The 10759-nt window shown below is 57.0% G+C and overlaps 1 protein-coding gene across 2 annotated transcripts; it reads right to left on the reverse strand.

Moving 5' to 3' along the window:
- Nucleotides 1-1678: 1678 nt before the first annotated feature.
- On the reverse strand, nt 1679-6554 carry VSX1 (visual system homeobox 1). 2 transcript variants are annotated; one of them, XM_062605722.1, is made up of 5 exons: nt 6031-6554; nt 5692-5770; nt 4818-4941; nt 3576-3756; nt 1679-2428 (listed from the first exon to the last, which is right to left on the reverse strand). In XM_062605722.1, exons 1-5 carry the CDS (start codon nt 6386-6388, stop codon nt 2160-2162), a joined length of 1011 nt encoding a protein of 336 aa, XP_062461706.1. In that variant the 5' UTR covers nt 6389-6554; the 3' UTR covers nt 1679-2159. The 2 variants fall into 2 exon arrangements, with proteins under 2 accessions (XP_062461706.1, XP_062461707.1); XM_062605723.1 differs by having other exon boundaries at nt 3576-3744; nt 6031-6523.
- Nucleotides 6555-10759: the final 4205 nt, after the last annotated feature.

Below are 10759 nucleotides of genomic sequence, written 5' to 3' on the forward strand. Positions count from 1 at the left end.
ACAGGCTGTGTGCAAGGAGCTGGGCACAGCAGCAAAGGTGGGGACAGGTGACAGCATCCCTACATGGCCACCCACCCCTGAGATGGATTAGGAAACTTTCCAAATGGGGAATTACTGAGATTTTAATAAAACCTCTGGATAATTTTCCGTGATGCTTTGGCCAGCAGATGAGACTGGAGCTTTTCCAGGAGAGCTGTCGTGGTGTTGGCGTGGGCCAGTTCAGCCTAGCCAGGAGATGAGGACTCAGCACAGCCAGGAATCAGGAAGCTGGATGGCCACGACACCCTTGTGCCTCCCTGGGGGTGCTTGTGTGGTTGGGACCACACAGCTGCTGTGGTGTGCCTCCAACAGTATGTGCCACCATGCCATCACCTAGCCCGAGTGAGCGAGCAGCTGCTGCTTGTATTAACCACAAGAGATGTGAGGGCACAAGGGCCCAACTCTGCACCTCTCAAAGCATCAGGAACAGCAGGAAGAGGAGTAGGAGAGCACTGCACAGACACTCAAGAGGCAGAGCACCTTTCCTGCTGGCGGGGCACAACACAACAGTGAAGAAACTCACATTTAAGCTATATTGAGGAAGATCTTCATAGAATCCCAGACTGGTTTGTGTTGGAAGGGACCTTAAAGCTCATCCAGTTCCAACCCCCTGCCACAGCCAGGGATACCTTGCACTAGACCAGGTTGCTCCAAGCCCCTGTGTCCAGCCTGGCCTCGAGCACTGCCAGGGATGGGGCAGCCACAGCTTCTCTGGGCACCCTGTGCCAGGGCCTCAGCACCCTCACAGGGAAGAATTTCTTCCTAATGTCTCCTCTCAATGTCCCTCTGTCAGGTTAAAGCCATTCCCCCTTGTCCTGTCCCTAGAGGCCCTTGTCAAAAGCCCCTCTCTCTGGTTTTCTTGTCAGCCCCTTTAGGCACTGGAAGCTGCTCTAAGGTCTCCCTGGGGCCTTCTCTTCTCCAGGCTGAACCAGCCCAGCTCTCTCAGCCTGTCAAACTTCCACAACCCCTGGGACAAGGGAACAACTTTCTCCCTGTGGCTTCCCTGAGAAGCCAGCTGAGTGCTCCATTTCAGACCTTCTCATGAGCCATCAGCTGTGGGCTGGCTCTTCGACTGGCACAAATCAATCACCTTCTGGCATGTGCAGGCCACTGGACTAGACCTCTGCCCCCTTGGAGTAATGACACTGCCTCGGCAGAGCCCTCCCGCCCAATGCACAACGCTATGGAGGATCTGGCAGCCAGTATGAGATGTGCCAAAGGAAGGTACAAACTACAAGGCAGAGCATGAAAACCAAAGAGACACCACGATTTTATTTATGGATGTGTAATAAATAAGCGGTGGACAAAACAGGAAGAGCCACATTCAAAAATCCAGATCACTAAAGTGCTTTTAGGCATAAACAGAGGACGACCAAAAAACAGCTCTGACATTAACACCTTGTACGGACAATTACAAAATATCTTCTTATGTCAATGCACAAAACTGTTTAATTGCTCTGGGTTCTATGGCTTGGTTTTCCAAAGGTCGGTTCTGTGCTGCATAGTGTGGCAGGAAACATTCAAGAGTGTACAAAAATCATTGCATAAACAAGAATGTCTTCACCCCCTTCTCCCAGGTACGAGTTAAGGAGGTCACACAGTGTAAATCCAGTGGTAAGGCTGCATTGGCAGGCCGGAGCGCCTGTCAGGTTACACCAGCTTGAGGATGAACCCAGCCGCGTTTCAAACCTGCTGCTCCTGGAGAGGGAAGAGCTGGTGTTCAGAGCAACTTCCACACGGTGGAAGCGCGTGGAAAAGGTGTCTGTCACCTCCTGCACTTTGCACCCGTGTGTCGGAGCAGGGAAGCCGCTCCTATTGCATTGCTGCTCCTTGTGCTCCTGGCTAGCCAGGAAGTGGTCGGAGCCCAGAGGGGAAGGGCAGCTCGTCCCTGGCAGTGGTCCATGCTGACCACAACGTGCTCTCATTTCCACACTGCTCCTGGTCCCGCTGGGACACCCCTCCCACCCTCCACCCTGGCTCCAGAACAATGTGAGGGGACAAGGATGTGTGTGCCCAGTTTTGAAATGCCCTGAATTCAGAGAAAAGTTCAATTATTTAAGGAAAAAATATATATATATAGCAATAAAGCAATAAGTATTCTTATCTCAGCAGGGAGCTGGTCAGTGGTCCCTGCTGCTCAGCTCCGTGGGGGGGTCCCCATTGATGCACTGCCTCAGCACACCCCTCTTCTCGTGCTTGGCTGTCCTGGAGAGGTCGATGGCTGTGTCCTCCGAATCCTTTGCTGGGCCAAGCTTGTCAGAGCCCCTCTGGGAACTGGCCTGCTTCCCTTTGAGTTCCTCCTCCTCCTGCTGCTCCGCTCGCCAGGCATCTGCCAGCTTCTCCTGGCTCTCCGCCTTCCTGCTCACCTCCATGGACTTCTTGTGCATGCCTTGCAGGGGAGAGAGCAAAGCCACGGGGGCTGGTTGCTTCTTTCTGCCCACGACTGCTCAGCATCACCTCCTGCTGCTTCCTTCAGCTCCCGTTTGCATCCCAAAGGAAAACTCATGCTAGCTACCAGCCTTTCCTGACCCGGAGCCCTGGAGCCTGCTCTCTTGCAGGCCAGGAGCATGGCTTGTGACAGAGTTGGTCCGTACCTCCCCTGCAGTGGGGAAGACTTCCAGGGAGAGGATTTCGGGTGCCTCCTCAGTACAGGACTGTGTATGAGCAGAGGGGAGCGCTCAGGTAGCTCTCTCCTCAGTTTGGTGGGGAGGCTGATGACTTCCTAGGCACCCTGCAACTCCCATTCACACCTCAAATCTGTCCACTTCTGGGACTCTCAGTACAAGAGAGACATTGAGGTGATGGAGTGGGGCCAGAGAAGGGCAACGGTGCTGGTGAAGGGCCTGGAGCACAAGTGTGATGGGGAACGGATGAGGGAGGTGGACGGGGGTTAGTGTGGAGAAGAGAAAGCTCAGGGGGGACCTTACTGATCTCTACAACTGCCTGAAAGGAGGATGGAGCCAGGAGGGGGCTGGGCTCTGCTCCCAAGGCACAAGGGATGGGACAAGAGGAAACGGCCTCAAGCTGCACCAGGGGAGGTTTAGGTTGGATATTAGGAACAATTCCTTCCCCAAAGGGCAGTCAGGCATTGGAACAGGCTGCCCAGGGCAGTGCTGGAATCACCGTCCCTGGAAGTGTTCACAAACCGTGGAGACAAGGCCCTCAGTGCCATGGGTTAGTGGTGGCCTTGGCAGTGCTGAGGAATGGTTGGACTGGGTGATCTTGAAGGTCTTTTCTAACCTAGCCAACTCTATGGTTCTATGGTTTTATGGTTCCCACACTGGCTGTTAGCACCAGACAGCGATACCCACCACATGCAGACACCTCTCTGACCCTGCAGGAAAAGGTTCTCCCTTTCCCAGCTGTTCTTTGCAAGGAGGGAGTAGAAAAGCCAGTGTTCTCATCCCCCCTGTGTACAGATCATAGCTGAGACCCCATTCGTTTCTGGGAACAGACTAGGATGGCCATATGGAATAGGAAGGGCCGCTCACTCTGCAGCTCCCATATGACCCTTCCAGCCCCAAGCTTCCACTTACCCAGCAGCCATGGGGCGCAGGACCCCACCAGCCCGCTCTTGGCAGAGTTGATGATGGACTCGGGCAGAGGGATGGAGTGCCTCACCATGGCCCCGTAGAGGCCGTACTCGGCCATCACGCTGCTCCGTCCCCAGCACTTCTCCCTCTTCCGCCACTTGGCTCTTCGGTTCTGAAACCAAACCTTCAGGGGTAACAGCCAGGAGAGCACGGAGGGGTGGGATTGGGAGGACACAGCCCCGTGGCATCCAGGGTCCATCGGGCAGGGGAGGGGGGGACGTGTGTCCAGGGCAAAGGGGCAGCCGCGGGGGTGCATGGAGGGGTTTGGGTGTGCAGAGCGTGGATGTGCAGGTGGCAGCGGTGTGTGGGGGGGGGGTTAAGGGAGGGCACACACGTGGGTGTCAGTGACAGAGGGGAGAAAGGGGGGAGAGGGAGCACACGTTACACGAGGCTGATTGTGGCACAGGAGGGTGATCCCAGCCAAAGCCACCCTACGCTCCGCCTGCCCACAGAGCTCCTCTGCTGCTTCCATCCTCTACAGAAAATGGGGCCCTAATGCAGCGAGTGACAATGACAGAGGGTGCTCAGGTCCCTCTCCTCACCCCCTTCCTGCATTTGAAGGCTCAAGGGATGCAGGTACAACCTAGCTGCTGCCCAGACATCCACCCAGTTCTTAAGCCAACGAGCTGCTCGGCAGTGGGACAGGGTCTTAGAATCCCAGACTGGTTTGGGTTGGAAGAGACCTTAAAGCTCATCCAATTCCAATCCCCTGGACGGGCAGGGACGCCTTCCACTAGACCAGGTTGCTCCAAGCCCTGTCCAAACTGGCCTTAAACACTGCCAGGGATCAAGCCCTAAAATGCCGTGTGTGCCCCAGAGGGACAAGCTAATGAGGAAGCCAATGGGACACAGCTGGGCTCCTGAATTGCTCCCAGTTCCTGCTTGAGTTGGGTCTCTGGAGGACAGAGCCGAGCTGCTGCACTGATCAGCTGCTGGGGACAGCTCAGTCATAGAACCATTGAATCAACCAAGTCGGAAGAGACCTTTAAGGTCATTGAGTCCAACGAGTCCCCTCGTTCTGCATTTCCATTTGAAGCCTGTTTGGTGCTGGGGTGGAAGCTGAGTTCCCTCCAGTGCCCTGCAGCATTTCAGTGCCACCACGTTCCCACCACCTGCACTCTCTGGCCAAAGGGAAGAGACGCCCCATGGACCCCAGTGGGAGAGAAAATCACTGCAGCCATCTACCTGTATCCTGTCCTCCGGTAGCTCCGTCTTCACAGCCAGCATCTCCCGGGCATAGACGTCAGGGTAGTGAGCTTCGTTGAAAGCCTTCTCCAGCTCCTCCAGCTGGTGAGCTGTGAACACCGTCCTGCCAAGAGGAGAGAGACCCTTGTGATGCAGTCCAGACCCTGACTGCAGCCCCCTTCCCACTGGAGCTTTATAGAGTCACAGACTGCTTTGGGTTGGAAGGGGCCTTAAAGCTCATCCAGTTCCAACCCTCTGCCACGGGCAGGGACACCTTGCACTAGAGCAGGTTGCTCCAAGCCCCTGTGTCCAACCTGGCCTTGAACACTGCCAGGGATGGGGCAGCCACAGCTTCTCTGGGCACCCTGTGCCAGGGCCTCAGCACCCTCACAGGGAAGAATTTCTTCCTAATGTCTCATCTCAATCTCACCTCTGTGAGGTTAAAGCCATTCCCCCTTGTCCTGTCCCTACAGGCCCTTGTCAGAAGCCCCTCTCCAGATTTCTTGTCACCCCTTTAGGCACTGGAAGCTGCCCTAAGGTGTCCCTGGAGCCTTCTCCGGGCTGAACCAGCCCAGCTCTCTCAGCCTGGCTCCAGAGCAGAGCTGCTCCAGCCCTTGGAGCATCTCCATGGCCTCCTCTGGACTCACTCAAGCAGATCCACAGGAGCACCACAAAGATGATTTTCATCCTGAAATACCCCCCCCATCCCCAGCTGCAGCCCTTATATTTCCTCCTCTGGGGACATGGATGATCTTTCATGTCCCTTCCAACCCAATCCATTCTGTGGTTCTATGCCACCCACTGCCCCAGCCAGGGGACCAGAAGCAGGCTGGTGGCAGCAGCAGCGGAGAGGTGCAAACAGGGACAGCCCTACCTGTGCCGGCGTTTCTTCCTCTTGATCTGGGAGGTGGACATCTTCAGCTCGCTGCCGTCCCCGCACAGGCTGTCCTCATCTGGCAGCAGCATGCAGGAGGGGAAGAGTCACATTCCCGTCGGGAGCAGGGGGAACAGAACCCAGCTCCCAAAACACGAAGAGAGAGCGGGGCCGGGGCTCCCCGTCCCCCCCACCCCAGCACCCGACCGCGGCACTGATGTCGGCATCCCGGGCAGGGGGTGGGCAGCCCGGCGGGCCCGATCCCGGGATGCCCGGGCCAGCGGCTCCGTCCCGTGGTGCGGGAGGTCCCTGTGCGCGGCCACCCCCGGCCCCGCTCACCGGAGATGTTCTCCTTGTGCCGACGGGCGGCGGGCGGCGGCCCCGGGGCCGGGCGGGGGCCGCGGGCGGGCAGCAGCGGCAGCGGAGCCGGCAGCAGGCGCGGGGCTCCGGGAGCCCCCAGCCCGCAGAGCAGCCCCAGCCCCAGCCCCAGCGCCCCGCCACCCTCGTAGCCAGCGGCGGGGAGCGGCCCGGGGGGCGGCTGCAGCTCGGCCTCCAGCCCCAGCAGGTCGGTGATGGCGAAGCCCTTGGCCCGCAGCCCCGCGCCGCCCGGTCGCGCTGCCGGTGCCACCGGTGCGGCCACCGGTACGGTCCCCGCCGCAGCCGCGCGTCCCCCCGACGGCTCCGCCCGCCCTGGCATCGCCGCCGCCGCCGCCTCCTGGCCCGGCCCGGAGCGGGCACCGCCGCCCGCAGCCCTTTTTATGGTCCCGCCGCCGGCCCCGTCTCCAATCACGCCCCGGGGCGGCGGGAGGAGCGGGGGTAGCGCTCCCAATCCCCAGATTAACGGCTCCCGGTCACATCCCCCGCGGCGTCCCTCCCTCCGCTCCCCGCAGCCCCCGCCCCTCGGTCCTGCCCATCCCCTTCCCGGGTCCCTTCCTTCGGTCCCCCTCAGCCTCCCCTTTCTCCGCTCCCGGTCACCCAAATCCCCCCCTCACAACCCCTTGGTCCCATTTCTGCTCCCAGGACCCCCCGTTATGTCCCCTTGTCCCCTCTTCCAGGGTTCCCAGCCCACCCCATGGTCTCTCAGCCCCACATCCCAGACGAGGCATCCTACCTGGCCACTGTCCCTCCACTCAGCACCCCGGGGATGGGGACAGGGATGGCCAAGGGCTGTGGTACAGGACCCTCCCTGACCCCAAGTGTCCTGCTAATGGGGATGGGGCCACCTCCAGGTGCCTTGGCCCCTGTCCTCCCTTTAGCTCCCAGATTCTTGCACCTGGGCTGCAATTTATTCCACCCTTCCCTTCATTTGGTGATGGAAAACGATTTACAACCGGCTTACACGGGCTGCCTGATCCGGGCCTTCACTGGACGGTCAGATTAAGCGAGGGTCCTTCTGATAAAGATAATTACAAGGGGACTCCGCATTAACTTTGCGTTATTAAAGGAAGACCCAAATCTCCCCTCGCAAGCTGTTCCCGGGATTAGCAGAACAATAACTTTCATTTAGGATAATTGCCGTGGCCGGCGCTGGGGGATGCTGGGGGGGGGACACACGACATAGACCCTCTGGGCCACCACTCACCAGGATGGGGGGGGGTACCATTCCCAAAGCCACCGCCCATGTGCTTTGGGATGCAGGGATGCTGAGGGCGCACCAACCCAAGGCTGTTCCTTAGTCCCAGGACAGGGCACCCGGCATCGTCTTGGGCACCTTCACTCCTCCAGAGTGGTTTTGCCACAGTTCGGCTGGAATCGGAGACTTTCACTGCCGGGCAGGGAGGATCTGCGCTGCTGCAGTAATTAGAAGCCATAATCCGGCCACCACCCACAACAAATTTCCTGTTCCGTGCAGATATTAGTGGATAAACCCCTAATTTTTGATGTTTGTCCCAGAATCAGCTTGATTTCAGCAGTTTACGTTCGGGCTGAGCTGTTGGGAGAGATGATGAAGCCTTAAATATGCATATGGCCTAGGCATTTGGAAAGTTTGGGGATAAAGCACCTATAATTGCTCCTAATCAGTTTATGAAACATAAAAACTCAAACCCAAGAGAAAGCCGATAGATGCAGACATGGAAGGAGCGATTAAATCTGGAGGTGGCCTGGATACGGTGCTGCGGTCGGGGCTGGAGGGGACCGGGGATGTGGGACACGGCGAGGGGACAATACCTGCTGCCACCACCAGCTCCCCTGGCCATGGAGGAGAGGGGCATCTCCAGCAGCCCTTTGGACAATAAATCAGTTAAAGGATATCTTGATATATGCTCATCCAATAGGATTAGCTGGGATTAGACTAATCAGTAAATGTTTCTCTGCTCATTATTTTCCAGGGAAGATTTTCAGCTGATTCTCCAATGCTGGAAGATTATTAATCGCTTAAAGAGCGGAACATCAAACATCGCCCCTTGCTCTAATTTCCCTGGGGTTCACCCCCCCCACAGCACCCAAGTCTTCCACGAGGGTTCCAGCCATGGTGATCAGAGGATACAGCACCCTGGCACTGGTGTCCCAGGCATGGGTACAACCCACGGTTGATGCTGGAGCACCCCTGTCCCCTGCACTGGGCCAGGACTGGGGGCATAGGGAGGTGGGACCATGCCTGAGGTGTCCCCATGGCTGCTCCAGTGCCACCTCAAACACCTCCATGCCCTGCAGCACGCTATGGGGTGCATCATGAGGGCACACAGGCTGGGGTGGGTACCTGGGGCTGTCCCCTTCAGGCACTGGGGACAAGCCTGGTGCATCCTTGAGGGTCTACAAATAGGTGCTGTATTTTGGCAGATCCTCTTCAGCCAGTGATGGGTTGTGAGCCCATCAGTGGCTGGTGGGGTTTTGGGACCCCATCTTTGCAGGGATATGAAGCTTGGGAAAACCCCAGAAGGATGTACACTTGCCTCTCAACCACCTGCTGTAGCAAGAACCAGGGGGTAGCAAGGAGAAGGGCCTGGTTTAGGGGATTAGTAATGGGATAAGACAGCTTTCACCTCCCTGGTTTAGATATGAATCAGGTCAATAATAAAGGACCATCTGACAGTTTCAGACAGCTCTGGGTGGAAAAGGCTCCCACCCGTTGGACCTGCACCAGCAGTCACAGCCCAGGGCTCCCTGCTTCTTTGTGCCACATCAGCTCCTGGCACGGGAGCAAGCAGGAGCCTGGTCCCCAGGAATGATGTTGAAACCACATCCCTTGAGTGCCTGCTCTGCAGGGAAGCTGCCTGTGGCCATGGTGGACCCTGCACTGGGTGTAGGGTGGCTCAGGAGTGGGGTGCAGTGACACACCAAGGGTGGGAGCCTGAGGGGGAAGGTCCCTGCCCTCATGGACAGAAGGCAAAGGGCTTTTCTCTTGCCTCCTCCATGTCCTCCTGGGAGCACAAGGAGGGATGGGGCTGGTGAAAAGGCTGCCTGTGACACACGGGTGATAGGGAACTGAGAAACAGCCCATCACTAGAGAAGGCAGCAAAGGGCTCTGTGTGTGTGTGTGTGCAGTGAGGCATATCCCTATCTCACAAGGCTAAATCCCCACCTCTGAGTTCCAGGTGGATTTCTTCCTTTCAGTGCAGGCAATGGGATTCTTCTCAGGGCTGAGTGCTGGATTATGTGTGTGTGCTCCTGGCCAGTTAGGAGGAGGTAGATACAACGGCCAAATGCCCCCCCCCCATTTTGGGGTGATGGATCTGCAGGGCCAAGCAGCATGGCCAGGTTAAAGGAATGAGGAAACCTGTGCTCCCAGTACTGCCAGCCTATGGGAAGAGCTTTGTGTCGAGCTGGAGTTTACAAGGGTGAAGGAAGGGGTGTTCAGGGTGAGCACAGCCACAGCTGGCCACACACTGCTTAGTGCTGTAGCATCGCCAGCGAGCTGACTGCAAGCACATGGGCCACCCTAATTCGGCACTTGGGGGGGGGGGGGGGGTTGTGTGCCTTTCCATGTCCCAATCCACATGGCCCAGCGACATCCCTCCTAATTCCCCCGCACAGATTTCTGTCTTAAGGCATTTGCCTTTGATTAAACCCAGAAGAGCAGTCACCGTTTTAAGTGGAGTTTAAGAGCAGCCCCTGTGCCGATCGATGCGCAGGCCGCTCACATCTGGAGCGTTGCAGATTTAATCAAAGCGCTGGGAAGTGCCGCACGCAGCCAGCTGGCACAGCCCCTCAGTGACGCCCAGCCACACACAGGGCAAAACAAGTGACCAGCAAGGCGCTGCACCTCCAGCCTCGGCTGGCAATCAGTGAGCAAGCGGAGCTCATCCCGTGTACCTCCAGGAGCTATAGGGGATGTAGCCCATGGAAAACCCTCCTAGGGAGGAGACTGGGGTTTGCCCAGAGGCTTAAACCTTTAGGTGATATATGGGAACGTGAGGGACAGGGTATTCAGGAAGAAATCCGAGCAGATCAGGCCCAAGAGCCCTAACTCTGATTTCCAGCTGCTCCTTCCACTGGTGTTTTCTCCTCCTGCTCCACTTTGTTGTTGTTCTCTAGCCCTGTTTACCTGCCCATCTCACATCCCCATGGACAACCCCCTCCTTTCCTATGCAGGGTGTGTGAGCAAGGACACAGCCCTCCCTGGGGATGCTGGTAGGTCCTGGGCAAACCCCAGCCTTCCACAAAACAGGGATGGGACCCTGCTTTCCTTGGTGCTCATTCACAGCTCATTAAAGCTGATTGAAACGATGACCAGAGCTGATTCTCTCTATGTGGGTGCTTGGAAGTCCCAGGCACACGGCACGGCTCGGCTGGGAATATCCAACTGTGAGGAGCCCCAAACTAGCCGATGGACTGTCCACTCCAATTAGCCCCACAAAGGAGCTATTATTCCTCCGCACTATGCTTGTCTGATTACTTTATCTTATTATTTTTTGATCATTCCTCCAAAATGTGCTAATTAAACAGAAATCATCAAGTCAATTAGAGAAATACTCATTAAAGCGGAAAAGAAAAGAAACTATCAGCAGAAGAAAAACGGCTGTGAGGCTCCCAAGCAGACACAATAGCTGCCACATTCATTCAATCAGCATCTCCCCAAAGAGGGGTGGACATTGTCCCACTCTGGTGAGCACACTGGAAATGGAAC

Source organism: Pezoporus occidentalis, unplaced genomic scaffold (assembly GCF_034315485.1).
Source record: "Pezoporus occidentalis ecotype Australia unplaced genomic scaffold, CSIRO_AGI_Poc_V1 ctg93, whole genome shotgun sequence".
NCBI classification, from domain to species: domain Eukaryota; kingdom Metazoa; phylum Chordata; class Aves; order Psittaciformes; family Psittacidae; genus Pezoporus; species Pezoporus occidentalis.

Coding starts and splice junctions, on each gene's coding strand:
- VSX1 (XM_062605722.1), bottom strand. CDS start 6,388: ATGCCAGGGCGGGCGGAGCCGTCGGGGGGACGCGCGGCTGCGGCGGGG. Junction 5,771..6,030: donor GCACAAGGAGAACATCTCCG/GTGAGCGGGGCC, acceptor TGCTGCTGCCAG/ATGAGGACAGCCTGTGCGGG. Junction 2,429..3,575: donor CTGCGCCCCATGGCTGCTGG/GTAAGTGGAAGC, acceptor CTCCCCTGCAAG/GCATGCACAAGAAGTCCATG.